The sequence below is a fragment of the Borostomias antarcticus genome (genome assembly GCF_949987555.1).
Source record: "Borostomias antarcticus genome assembly, chromosome: 24".
In the NCBI taxonomy this organism is placed as follows: domain Eukaryota; kingdom Metazoa; phylum Chordata; class Actinopteri; order Stomiiformes; family Stomiidae; genus Borostomias; species Borostomias antarcticus.
In genome coordinates this window covers 13310904-13325206 of record NC_140257.1, presented here as the reverse complement: position 1 = coordinate 13325206, position 14303 = coordinate 13310904, and the positions used below count along the sequence as shown (strand labels likewise).

Sequence of the window (14303 nt, the reverse complement as noted above, 5' to 3'; positions counted from 1 at the left end):
CATCCCATTGGTCGTTACTGTCTCCTTTCCTCTGTATATATGAATATTCATGCTGTCCCAATACTGGAGACATCTTCAAACACCTCCCGAAGGAGGTGAATGCAAGGATAGAAGCTAATACTGATGATTCTTTAATACACATCTGCATGGCCATTTTAACACCTTGTCTGCTCCACTGAACGCTAGCTGACTAGCATGTCAGCTACCACCTCAAGCTCAACCTGGACAAGACTGAGCTGCTGTCCCATCAGTGTTTTAGGTGACAAAACACCAAATGCCAAGTCCGAAACCTACTGTAGGTGTCATGTCTGATTCAGATCTTTGAGGCCCATTTTATGAATAGTTTTTAATAGAGTTCCAGATGGTTATGCAAAGCAAACCATGTGGCACGTTAGGTTAATGTATGAACTCTGTATGAACTCAGGTTATATGTACTCAGGTTATCCTGGGCCCTCTAAACTCCAACATTCACTCCTCCGTTAAGAACCTCAGGGTGACATTCAATAGCGCTTTTAAATTTGATAACAGGTCAGCTCTGTAGTATAGTTTAAGTTAAAGACTTTACAAAGGCATGTCTCTCCCCAAAAGATCTAGAGAGGGTAATTCACGCATTAATTTCCTTGCGTCTTGACCACTGCAACTCTCTGTATGCGGGCATTGACCAGTCCTCACTCGGACGCTGCAGCTTGTCCGAAACGCAGCCGCTCGCCTCATTGGGAAAAAAAAACGACCACATCACCCCAGTATTGGCCTCCACTGGCTCCCTGTCCGCTTTCAAATTGATTTTAAGCTTCTGCTATTTGTTTTTAAAGCTCTAAATGGTCCGGCTCCTCTGTCCCTGGCAGAACTCTTGCAGGGCCACACCCCTGGACATGCCCAAGACTAGGCTAAAGACCAGAGGTGACCGAGCCTTTGGCCTCTAGGCTCTGGAACAGCTTGCCCCTCTACATCAGATCCGCCAAGACCCTGGGAGGATGTAATGTGTTTACTCTATAATGTGTTTATCAGTGACAAAAAAAACTAAATTAAATTAATTTTGATGTCATGTTGTAACAATAACGTGAACAAGTCCAAGGGGGTAGAATATTTTTTATAGGCACTGCATATTCTTATCAAACCAATCTGCTCATTGCATATACACACACAATATGCTTGTATTGATAGCACAGGTGTTTGTCAGGTCTGGTCAAATACGATGGTTGATGTGTGAATGGTTCAAATCAGCCTCTCAAAACATGTAATTTAGGCAACAAAGCAAATCATGGCTTCACCAGCCAATAATTAACACATGAATTACTATATAGCAGGTTTGTTCTTAGCTCTACTGGAAAAAGGTCATCATCACTACCCCAACCCTCACAATCATGATCCCAACCCTCAAATTCATGATCCCAACCCTCAAATTCATGATCCCAACCCTCACAATCATGATCCCAACCCTCACAATCATGATCCCAACCCTCACAATCATTACCCCAACCCTCACAATCATTATCCCAACCCTCACAATCATGATCCCAACCCTCACAATCATGATCCCAACCCTCACAATCATTACCCCAACCCTCACAATCATTACCCCAACCCTCACAATCATTATCCCAACCCTCACAATCATTATCCCAACCCTCACAATCATGATCCCAACCCTCACAATCATCCCAACCCTCACAATCCTTCCTAAGGGGGCCTCACTTCCCCTTCACCCTTCCCTCTACCCACTGCATGTCCTGAATGATGCCCCGCCCATCCAGCTTATCCAATCACTGGCGCCCGAGGAGGTTGGAGAAGAAGACCCCAGAGGAGGATGGCTTGGCAGGCTCGAGCTGGGCTTCCTCTTTGGCCTGGCGCATCTCCCCGAGGCCCAACTCCCCTTCCAGTTGCTCTAGCTCCGACTGGTCGAGCAACTCAAAGTCTTCCACGTCACTGTCCGAGTCCTCCGCTAGGTCTAGTGGGCGCCGTGTATTGGATTCAGGCAAGCTCAGCCTTGGCGGCTCCATGGTGGTCATGCCGATGGCGGCCTCTATCCTCTCCTGGATGACAGTAGTGACAGCGGCAACAAAGATGTCACCGGCCATTTTGTTGACAAGCTCCAGCGCCTGGGTGGCGTGGTCTGCTTGCTCCCTGTACGTGGGCAGCCCACCCTTAGATCTGACCGGATGATGGGGGTGAAGGGGTGGGGTAGGAAGGCCAATGCTTAGATCTTCATCATCTTCGCCATTAGTCCCCATGCCATTGTCCAGAGAGGGGAACTCTGGGAGGCCTCCAGTGAATACTTCTTCCCGGTCTAGGTCTGTGCATGTGGTGAAAGATCACAGAGAAGTTAATCTTTGCTGTGTCATGCTTGTACGGCACAATCCTCAGCAGGGCGAACGCCTTGCGGGGCGGTTTTATGTTTATGTTTATTACAAATGTTGATAAGATGAACCCGTATGTATCATCATGCAATCATATTTTCTATGGCTGCACAGATGAACAGTAGTTATTGAGGAACAGAACTCAGATGAGAGCATACTAACAATCTGTTGATGTGAGGTGAGGTAGTAGTAGGGTACAGTGGGGTCACAGTAACATACCCTCTGAGTTTTCAGTCTGGGGGGTGTGTCCCTCTGACAGATTGAAAGTGCCGTTGTCAGTCCACGTCACGTCTGACACCTCTGTGTCTGATACTGACATCTCCTTAAACACAGTGGAGTCCAGCTTTTAGAAGTAAACAAATAAACATGAAGGGATGGGTTAAGATACAATTAGGTATGATGGTAGTTTCTATAAGAGGGCCTTACACACAAAAAGAGAGGAATGACCTATATCATTTGAAAGAGGGCCAGCCTACATTACTACAGTATACAGTGTACAGCAACGTGTACTGAACTTGTCACCAGTAATCGCAGTGCACCATGATAGACTGACAGATTGTCTAATTGTAATGTTAGGCAGGTTGTTATTGTTGTCAGTTGTCCCCTTAGCTCTCCAGTATTTCTAAGCCGGTGCTTACAACTATGGATTTTATATTTTAGATGGGGGAATTCTAAGGAACAATTGGGCAGCATGCAATATTACGTGTATTATGGGACGGCTCTTCCTGCTTCCAGTTAGGCACTCTTTAGAGGAAGAGCCTACCATGTACGGTAGTCAATGGCGATGAACACATAATTTCTTGATCCCGTTTGAAAAATCAACTAACCTTGGGGGTCAGGGAGGAAAGGTCTGCCTCAATGCTCAATGCAGCTTGGGTCCGAAAAAGTCTCTTTTCTAAAATAGAAAAAAATAATAAAAATGTAAGTATTAGTATTACAAACAAAGTATTACTATTACAATTAAAACTACAAATACCTAAGCAGAGAAGGTACAAAATCTCTCTGTGCCCTCGAGCAAGGTGGTAGAGGTAGGCCCCAATTGCACACAGAGCCAAGTGAAGCAGGTAAAATGAGTCGAAACGTCTGCTCTCCAATGTCTCCATGCCTCTGTTTGGAGGTCTCCTTGGGTTGGATGTCAGGATGACCCTGAATTCCTGGACTATGCAATGGTTCACAATGTGCTGGAAGAGGTAACGATTGTCTCACACTTGTACTTTTCACATTGTGTAAATACCTGCCTGGCATCTGAACAAAAATCTTTAGCTTCACACTCTTTAAAAATCCAGCTATAATTGAGTAACTATAGTGTAGCTATGGAGTCTGTGTGTGTACCTGCATGTGAGTTATATGTGTAGCATGGTTGTTAAAGAGCCAGCCAGTATTCAGCTCGTTACCATGTTTCTCTTTGATTTTCTGAAGGAACTTGCCAATACCGAAGTCCAGCTTCTGTAGAACTGGTCCCAGCCACAATCCAAACTCACGCAATGACATCAGAGGCCACAGGGAGATGCCAAGCACTGAAGAGCAGAAATGGGGGAAGGAAGCAAGGAAGAGAGAAGTAAGAAGGCGGTAGTGCAAAGTCATTAACATGTCACGCATGCTAGTGTGTTTTTGTATCTTGTCTTTGTGCCAGGGGAGAGTGGGAGAACAGCGATGCTATTATAAAGGAGGAGTGAACTTCATATGTTTTTTTGTCACTGGAATTTGGCTAATCACACGACCACAAGGATGTCCCTTAAACTGGAGAGTTGTTCCGGCATTGCGTTTTCCCCACAAGCAATGCTGGAACGGAGCAGTTCTACAGTGACATTCCCCCTAAACGCAGATGCTAACTAGCTAGCCTGCACTAATTAGTGATATCCATGCTATGGCCATGCTTATGGAACTGGGTCAACAAACCCTGGTAAAATCTGTCAATGTGTCTGGCCTTGGTGGTGAGAGCTATCCCCAAAATAACTATAACTAGAGCCTGTCTTAACTGATCGAGTTTTTTTGTTGCCTGTGGTGATCACAGCTCAAAAGACACTTCTATGACGTGGGGTCCCTCAAGGATCCATTCTAGGGCCCTTACTTTTCAGTCTGTATATGCTAACCCAATGTCACATCATTAGAAGGCACAATATTAGCTACCATGTAGATGACAAGACCCAAGACAAGAAGGAGAGAGCACACATCACACCAGTCTTACAATCACTACACTGATTACCTGACAGTTTTAGATTTTAAGATGATTTTATTAGTTTATAAATCAATCCATAGTCATGCACCTGGACATGTCAGGCATGCTTTTAAGATATATACCAAGTAGGTCCTCTGGCACTGAGCTTTTAATGGTTGCTAGAGCCAGGACCAAGGCAGCCTTGAGTTTTTATGCCCCCAGCCTCTGGAATACCTTGCCAGAAAACCTAAGAATGTCTGAAACTGGATATTTTTCAGCAAGATATTGGGACACACCTTTTAATTCTTGCTTTTATCGTGCAGCGTTATTTATATTTTATAATATATATAATTATATATATATTATTTAAATATTCTTGATTTTAAGTCTTAGTTTTCTCTTTAACCATGTATTGTCTGCTTTTACAATACTGTTTCTTTTAAAATATTTTCATGTATTATTGATTTTGCTTTTTTTCTACTATAAATAAATTGGTAGAAAAAGTGTCGGCTAAATGACTAAAATGTAAATAAATGTTGCATGGTTCCAGGGTAAGGTACTGTATAGCGAATGGTCAATTGGTTAAACTTTCAATGTGTTGTAGGTTGTGGCAACCCGAAGAGGAGCCAACCACCACAGGCGGATCAGCACCATGGACAGTGCCTCCGTCAGCACCATGGACAGCGCGTCCGTCAGCACCATGGACAGCGCCTCGCACTGAAGCATGAAAGGGAATGTATCTCAAATGGAGATGCATTCCCTTTCCCCTGCTCACCTTAGCTGAGGTACCGCACACAAGTTGAAATACCATTCACCCACGCCATCCAAATTGCTAGATTTCTGGTGGTGAAGCTGACTAAGCAGTTTCTCAAGTTTGTTAGCATTACATTACATTACATTACAGTCATTTAGCAGACGCTTTTATCCAAAGCGACTAACAATAATTGCATTTAACGTAGGAAGAGCCAATGTACTACTACTTGCCAGAACTCACAAGTGCATCTTCTTTCTAAAACAAACAAGTGACTAAGAGCATAATCTAGTGCTGAAGCAAAGTGCGCGAGTCAGAGAACGCGAGATTAAGTCTTGTGAAGCAGCAAGTTACACTGGAAGCAACACAGGGAAATGACAGAGTACACCCATTAGAAATGTAGTTTTGATCTTCATGGATACGCGAGCTGAAATAAACAAAGCAACGTTTGTACCTCCAATGTTCAAACGTGTGTGTGTGTCAGTATCACAAGTGTCCAAGAGAATTATTTACGTTTTAAAGACAAATAATATTCTAAAAACAACTTACCAAATATATATGAGATGATTACGCCTGGAATGTAACGTCCTAACACAGCCAAGAAGGTGCATAAACTGCAGACCAGCAAGCAAAACTATGATGGAGGGAAAACAAGAGGATTAACAGTCTTAAACTAGAAATGGTGCACAGACCTCCGCCCATGAATGCATTTCGCGGCTCTGTGCACACGCACGTAAGGTTTGGTATTGATGCATCGGAGAGGTCGAGAGCTTTATGCTAGTCCAAACCCTGTGTCTCTGTACTCTGATTGTTTTTCACTACCATAGTTTTCGCATTAGGAAATACATGGAAGTGAATGAGCCATAGTGAGCCGTCAGCTGTATTCACTTCCATGTATTTCCAAACGCGAAAACAACAGCAGTGAAAAACAATCGGACTCTGATAATGATGAGTTTCTAACCCCGATAGTGTATTCAGCCTGTTATTTTTTTTTTTTTTAAGATATTTTTTAGGGCTTTTCAGCTTTAATGGGACAGGACAGTTGAGAGAGACAGGAAACGTGGGAGAGAGAGAGGGGAGGACATGCGGCACAGGACCCGAGCCGGGAATCGAACCCGGGTCCGCCGAGCAAAGGACTAGCCTTCATATAGGGCGCGCCTTACCCAGTGAGCTACCAGGGCGCCCCCAGCCTGTTATTTTGACTATTTTGGTTCTTGAAGTAGTGTGTTTATAGTGAACTTTTAACATTGGAGTCAATGGGCACTTCCGCATCCGTACCACCAATTACGTCAGACTGACCAATATGGCAGCTGAAGTGAATAAAGCGAATAGACCCTGGGCCCTTTGGTGTGAACACGGCGAGTTACCCCCAAAGGTCCGCAGTTTGGGGGGAAAAGTACAGCGCTGTGAAAGTGCTTATTGCCTTACAGTACCTTGCCTGGGTTCTGCTGCTTGAAAGAGGAGGTCTCCTGCAGAAAGAGCTTGAAACTCATCCCGGAGTCAGTGAACCGAGGCCCAGCCCCAGACCTACTGTCCTGGTCAGGGTCAGCCTCCCAACTGGAGAGAGAGGCAACAAAGGAAGAATCAGTTTAAAATAACATCATTATTTATCTATGTTTATGACCTATCGTCAGAATCATTTTTTAATTTGTGAGACACCTCTTTTTAAAAGCTGCCTTGATACTACATACATCAAAGAAATGTCAAAATAAAACAAAGCAAAAACATTTCTCTCAAGAGTGGAGACATCTCACAGCTTGTTTGGCATAAACTCGGTCTATGCATTAAGGTTTGAGCGCAGTATACTTTGAATAGATTTCAGGTGGAGACAATGGAACAATGGAAAAGTCACCCTAGGCCAAGTGGGAAGTCTGAGGTGTGATGCCTTCCTGTTGTGGTGAGAAAACCACGGCAGGGGTGTTTATCATTACAAAAGGTGGAGGACGGGGCGTTTGGAATAGCAAAAGACAGGGGACTGAATCAATAGGCTTTAATAACAAAAGGCTGAAATCTGAAAGGGTTAAGGCCAGTTGTCTCTAAAATTCCATGACAATAGTAGCCATCAGCTTTTAAACATCGGGCACCAAACAGCTGTCTAGCTTGCCCGAGTCTCTGAGGTTCAAGTTGCACTTCCAACCAATCAGAAATGACAAATGTAGGGGCCTAAAATATTTAAAAAGTGAAGAAAATGTGATGTGACTGGCTAAGCCGGAGTGTGCAAGATACAGTAAAAAGGTTTTACAGTTTAAGTATTTATTCATTCAGATAGGGTGGGCAAAACAAATGGACAATGCCCCACCCCTAACCAACGACGGTACATATCTTACCTTCCAGTCATACTATGCCATAAGTGGACCCCTATGAAGGAAAGGAGAGATTCAGGCCCGTTGAGTTACCACTTAATTATAAATCAGTACTAGCCTACTGATCTGAAGCCTAAAATTTAGACTAGGCATTGATTTGAAACTCAAGTCATCATGCAAGTACGATTTAGACAACTATACAATACCAGGGAAAGATAATCCAAGAATGTGCATAGGGTGAAAGACAATTGTTTTTGTTCAAAGGGCTTAATGTCTTGAACTGGATGATAGTACACAAATATAAATGATCCATAGAGCACAGACCTCCGCCCATGAATGCATGTCGTGGCTCTGTGCTCATGCACGTGAGCAGGACATGTTTGGTATTTCTGAATTCATTAGGTCGACAGCTTTATGCCAGTCCAAACCCCATATCTCTGTAACCTTCCCATGTAGGGATATGGCTGTTTCAATTCCCCCTATTGACAATGAATGGGGGGAATTTTTCCCTACATCCAACGCAAAAACTACTTGATCGATTTTCATGAAACTCGGTGGAGGGGTGAAGCATGGGCCACCTTAGAATCTCGGGCATGCATTCAGGGGCGGAGGTCTGTGCTCTCTGAACACCATTTCTAGTTGTTTAATGTATTGTATCTAGGGTGTTGCTCATATCGCCATATTGTTACTGACAATCTTCTTATGAATGCTCATCCAAGTCATTTATAAAATTCAACTGAAGATGTGCATACCTTTAGATCTGGACAGAACAATGTCTTTCACTGTCAAAAGTGTCACCATCCAGGTCAGGGAGATGGCAAGAAGACAGTAAGCTCTGTAGGAGGTGAGGGCAACAAACCTGTAGAGCGAGAATAAGCAATGTCATGTCTCATACACTATCCTACATCTGTCTTTTCAATGTCTTGTCTAATTCAGTATCCTGCATCTCTCTTTACAATGCCATGACTCATACAGTATCCTGCATCTCTCTTTACAATGCCATGACTCATACAGTATCCTACATCTCTCTTTTCAATGTGTTTTCTGGTAGCCTCTTATGCTCCATATTGTGATATATTTCATTTCAAATATTGTCATATTTCTCCCATTATCTTTATCTAACAATATTTTGATTATGTAATGTTATATATCCAGACCAGTCCCCAGTTCTGTGTGAAGGGACCTGATTCCAAGCATTCATGGCACGTGTTCATTTACACGTTTCTCTAGTCAATAGCAGTTTGTGGACTATGCGTAGCAATTGGAGGTATTTTTATGCTGATTAGCTTATTAGTGGAATATTAGGGTCCATGTAAACGCGTGTGTGACTTTCTACTAAAATGTTTTATCTATTCTATGATAATAATGTGGTCATCCCAATACATTCAGTTTGTACCCCCCCCCCCCCCCCCCCACACACACACACACACACACGCGCACAGCCTACAACTGCACATATGACTACATTTAAAAACCTTTTTAAATTAAAAACCATTTAGCCTAACCTATTCATCTAACTGCCTTAATTCTATTTTTAATATGGAATTATAAAGTAGGAAACACTATAATTGTCATGCTTACCAGAACACAGAATTGGTGGCAGCAAAAAGTATCGTTGCCCTGAGACGTCTTTTCCAATTCATCATTTTGGAAATTCGACATGAACTACCGATGTCTGGATAGTGGGTTGCTGGCTCATCTTCTCTCCCTGCCACCATCGCCCCACCTTCTTCTGCCTGAACCGTTACGCTGACATTCACCGGCCTCATCTCACTGATCATGTCTTCAGTGTCTTTTCCAACCTGGCTCGCCATTGAACCTAATCCTGTCCCTCGTGTTCCCTCTAGCCGACTGGTCGAGCCCAGCTGTTCTGTTCTTGTTGTCTTTGGCGTGGCCTGACCGACAGGCCGAGGTGCGTTTGGGCAATGACGTCATTCTTCTGAAGTTACAGACGCCCAGTGAGCAGGCGTCCTCGAGGCTTTTATTGTGAAACTGTGGAAGCAGCAGCGTCTGCTGTGTTTGTTGACCGTGCGTAATTAGATGTCTTAAAGGAACGGTTCATCCACATTCACTTCATACGTCCATGGGTGTACGCACATGTATTCTAGTAGAATCTCAAACGGGAGATTTTGAAGGCAGCACAGATGGATCCTTCATTGGTCAAGATATCCCATAATCCCATGCGCCCGCCCCACTGCTCCGACCAAAGGAGCAATTTTGGAGAGCAATTTTGTCTCCATGACTGTTATTATGTCACTTGTGAACATAAGAAAGTGGATCACATCACTCCAGTTCTGAGGTCTTTACACTGCCTTCCTGTCTGTCAAATAATTTACTTTAAAATACTGCTGTTGGTTTATAAAGGCCAAAATATATTTCTGATCTGCTGCTACATTATGAACCATCCAGATCTCTCAGGTCGTCTGGCACAGGCCTGCTTTCTGTCCCTGTCCGCTGCTATGAGCAATATAAGTGGTCGCTCTTGCCACAACCCCCCCCCCCAAAGCGTTCTTATTTAATATGCAATAAAACTAAAATATCTCATAACAGAATGACTTCATAATAAGCCACATGCAGTTTAATGCAATCCACCTGTGGCCCCTCCCCCTCCCTCCTTCCCCAACTTCACTAAATCCAAATCTCCCGTTGAATCTGGCTTATAGGATACTTTAGCTATACCTCCCCTCGTGGAGAACGATGGTGTGGCCCACAGGGAACTCATCATCACTTTAAAATAAAGCAAGAGCTTTGTTGTTAATTCACTTGTCCATCTCTATGCGTGCACGTGCACGTGCATGCGTTTAGTTTGGTGGTTGCGCTGGGAGTGTTTTGGGGGGCCACCCAAAAATCTTTTGCTTAGGGCCACCAGAATCCTAGGGCCGGCCCTGGTCCCCGGAGTTAAAACAAAACATGGAGAAGCAGCATTCAGTTTTTATGCTCCACATATCTGGAACAAACTTCCAGAAAACTGTAGGTCTGCTACAACTCTGTTCTTTTAAATCAAGACTTGCTGCTGCTTTTTATTAAATCAAATAATTATTAATTCATACACTGCACTCTAACTTTTATTCCTGTATTTTATTTTTCCTGCATTTTGTTTTAAATGTCCCTTTTTACATTTCGTTTTATATGACCTTTTATGTATTTCTTGCACTTTGTCTTAATGCTTTAATGTCTCATGTAAAGCACTTTGAATTGCCTTGTTGCTGAAATGTGCTATACAAATAAACTTGGCTTGCCTAATATATCTATCCATGGAAGGCAATATACATAATTACTAGTTTACTTTTTACTAGTACTAACTAGGCTAAACTATAACAATGTACACTACGGGAAGTAGAGCGGCCGGCTGGGGATCGTAAGGTCCCCGGTTCCATCCCAGCTTCCGGAGTGTGCCGAAGTGTCCTTGAGCAAGACACTGAACCCCAAAATCGCTCATGTGCGGGATGGTGGCGCAGTACCAAGTACTGTCGCCTCACAGCAAGAAGGTCTCCAGGCCCTTCTGTGCGGAGTTTACATGTTCTGCCCATGTTCGCAAGGGTTTCCCCCATAAAGAACCCAATATGAAAAACATGCAGAAGAACAGATCGCTAATGCTGTCTGTCCCTGGCGAAGACGGACAGGAGCACTTGGTTGGCCCCCGGGCAAGTCCCCCGCACGCTTCCAACCATCTGCTCCCGGCTGCCCTTGGGGGAACGACGACGGGATGGGTGTAGAGCAGAGAAAAATGTAATCGGTGGACATTTCTGTCAGTGTGTGTGTGTGAGCCTCATCACTGTATGCTGTACAAAAACCCACAGTATGACAAATAAAGTTTTGTTTGATTTGCTTTGTAGTGCACAGTATGCTGTCAACACTATATTTTCCATTCTATTTCCCAATATTCATTAAATTAAATGAATGCGTTTAATCATTGGTAGCTTTACTCAATTACCCAGACTTGTATATAGCTTTATTTACTCGGGTTAACAAAAGTACACACAAAGCAAAAACATATCACAATCATTCATAGTTTAGCTTTAAAATCAACATCATGAAGTAGTTTCTGTGGTTATAAATAAAAGTAGTGCAAAGTCAGTGCAAAAGGTATTCATCTTAGTGCTCTGCTGGATCAAAAGAACCATTGATATTTAAATCCAGTTTACATTATGGTCTTCCAGGTCAAGTTGTAAATGTCACACTAAATGTACAGTTGTGGTCAAACGTTTACATACACTTGTATTCCATTACAGAACGTGTATGTCATGGCAGTCTTAAGTTTTCAATCATTTCTACAACCCTTTATTTTTCTGTGATAGTCCAATGATCATGGGAACTTTCTCAAATTGTTAGAGCTTTTGGGACACTTTCTATCTTTTCTATTCTCTAGCAAAATGATTAAAGCTTGTTTTATTGTCAATTGTCTGACATGTCAGCCAACAATTAGATTGAGGTGAACTGCATCATTAACTGCGCAGCGTGGGATCTTTGCCAGGAATGTCACGCAGACACCAGGCCCTCAGAACTCTCACAACTGCTAATCGAAATTGGGGGTAGGCTGAATCATTACTGTAACACCTCAATGGACGACAGATTTATATGAAAAGGTTTTTAGAGATGACCACTTTAAGGTTAGACAAGCTTAGACAGTGAATCACAGACAGTTTCACCTTCAAATGTAAGTATGTGTTTTTGAAAGATGGATATCTCTAATCACACATGATAAAATACTAATCAATCTCTTACTTTCAATCCAACCACATAATACTTAAAACAATTTTGCAACATAAGCTTTAGCTTTGGTTCGATTTGCTCCTTTCTGACCCATCACATATGCACAATATTACTAATACTTTAAGTTACTGCCAAATCAGGTATTTTCTTGAAAATATTTCTAGCCATTTAGACCAAACCCTGTTTTGAAGAATTACCAAGTGGCAAACCGTCCACATAGCATCTCTAAAAGGGTCAAAACAAACGCCTCAGCAGTCGGAGTTCATCTTCTCGAAGAAGGCAGACTGGCAGGTGATGGGTGGTGTGAACACTTCTGGGTCACTGATGCCCAACTTGAGGTCAAAGAAGCGGGTGGAGGTGGTCACATTACTGTTCATGGTGTAGGTCTCCTGAACGGGGTAACAGTCCTTCAATGTGTAGGCGCCTACCCAGGTCTCATCTGACAGAGAGAAATACATTGAAATGGTTTCAGGACATCGGCTTACACTACCCAAGTCTGGGTGCAAAAAAGTGAGGAACTGTCTCATTCCTCTGGCAATAGGCAAAACAGAAAAACACTTGTCTGTGTCTTAAATTAGTAGCAAACAAGCTGGCCAACACAAACCTAATGAGATGAAACAATATGCAGTACACTACTGAGGAAGAATGAATAAAGTCAATTGTAATGGCCAGATTGGCCACATTAGAGAGTAGTCACCTGTGGTACATGGCGGACATATTTTGGGATGGCATCACTACCACCCACACTTACGTTTACGGCCTGGTTTCCTATCAGACCACTCCTGCAACTCGATCATGTCACCTGGACCCCCAATGAAGTACTGGTCTTCAAAGGTTGAGTTTTGGGGGATATCAAAGGGATCCCATGCCAGGGTCAGAGCCATCTTTGAACACTGCTTGGTCTTCTGATCAATCTGGAACATGATGCCACTCTTAAACAGATAGATGTACTCAAAGAACCTGGAATGTTGGCATAAAACAAAAACAAGATATTAGGCCATCACTGCTGTATTATATTTCATTTTTTATGTTGAACGGAGAACCTAATGCGATTTTTAGCTTCTTTTTTGGGGGGGGGGGGGGGGGGGTGCACTTGCAAAGTATGCCCTGGTGGGAGGTTGTTAGGTACCAGGAAGGTTCTTGAGCAATGGCATTTTTATATATTAAAAACATACACAGGAACTACAGAAGGCCTATTCTTGCTACTGATTACAGCTGTACCTGACTGAATTTTGTAGTCGAACCAGATTCCCCTTTTTTTAAATTACTTGGGGACCATGGGGAGGGTCAAGGGAAAATTATATTTCTGGGTAAGGGTCACACCTTTTCACAATTTCAGAGCACTCCAAAATATTCTAGTCCAACAGTCCCTTAACTGCAGCTGATCCCATGTTTGAACAGTCCCTTAATTAACTGATCCCATGATGTTTGTCTGAACCGAACGCTAGGCTAGTGTAGAGAATGCATTTATAAAGAACATTGAGGACATAAGAGGAATTTAACATAAAGATTGATGATCAACAGCTATTGTTGTTCAATAGCATCGTTTCTGCAGATTTGAGTTTAATTTGGTTATACAATTAGATCCAACTAATGTAAAAGAGCAAATCATGGGCGGTTTAGGAAAAGAACTGCCTGCGACATTTGTTTGTGTATGCATTTGATACTGGAAATGCAGCTTTGTCGATGACTAATGAAATATGCTATGCATTTGTCTTTAAACAACCAAATTATACTCACTTCTGACATGGTGAGTGTCTTTTATTCTGCTGAAGAATCCTGATTCTCTGGTTCAGTGCGTCATACGACAATGCGGCCCGTGTATTTCGCCCAGTGTTGTGGTCATACTGTACAGACCTGCCCTCCCATTGAAGGGGCGCAACACAGGGCAGAACTGGTGGCTCCGCAACTGCTCTCCGGTAACTAAAAGCAGGTACCATCGGTAAACAGAAGAAGAACACGAGCTGTAGAAAAAACATGCTGGATGATTTGGATTCACGCTGCGATGATCATGAACCGGT

The 14303-nt window shown here is 43.0% G+C and overlaps 2 protein-coding genes across 2 annotated transcripts; both read right to left on the bottom strand.

The window, feature by feature from the left end:
- Positions 1-1763: 1763 nt before the first annotated feature.
- retreg1 (reticulophagy regulator 1) lies at positions 1764-7604 on the bottom strand (the record flags this gene model as incomplete). Its single annotated transcript, XM_084458284.1, has 7 exons — positions 1764-2293; positions 2577-2700; positions 3185-3252; positions 3752-3874; positions 5816-5900; positions 6700-6823; positions 7594-7604. The coding sequence occupies 7 exons, from the start codon at positions 7602-7604 to the stop codon at positions 1764-1766; spliced, it is 1065 nt and encodes a 354-aa protein (XP_084314410.1).
- Positions 7605-11534: 3930 nt separating this feature from the next.
- Positions 11535-14303, bottom strand: epdr1 (ependymin related 1). The gene is made up of 3 exons (XM_084458034.1): positions 14023-14303; positions 13034-13242; positions 11535-12721 (listed from the first exon to the last, which is right to left on the bottom strand). The coding sequence occupies exons 1-3, from the start codon at positions 14259-14261 to the stop codon at positions 12531-12533; spliced, it is 639 nt and encodes a 212-aa protein (XP_084314160.1). The 5' UTR covers positions 14262-14303; the 3' UTR covers positions 11535-12530.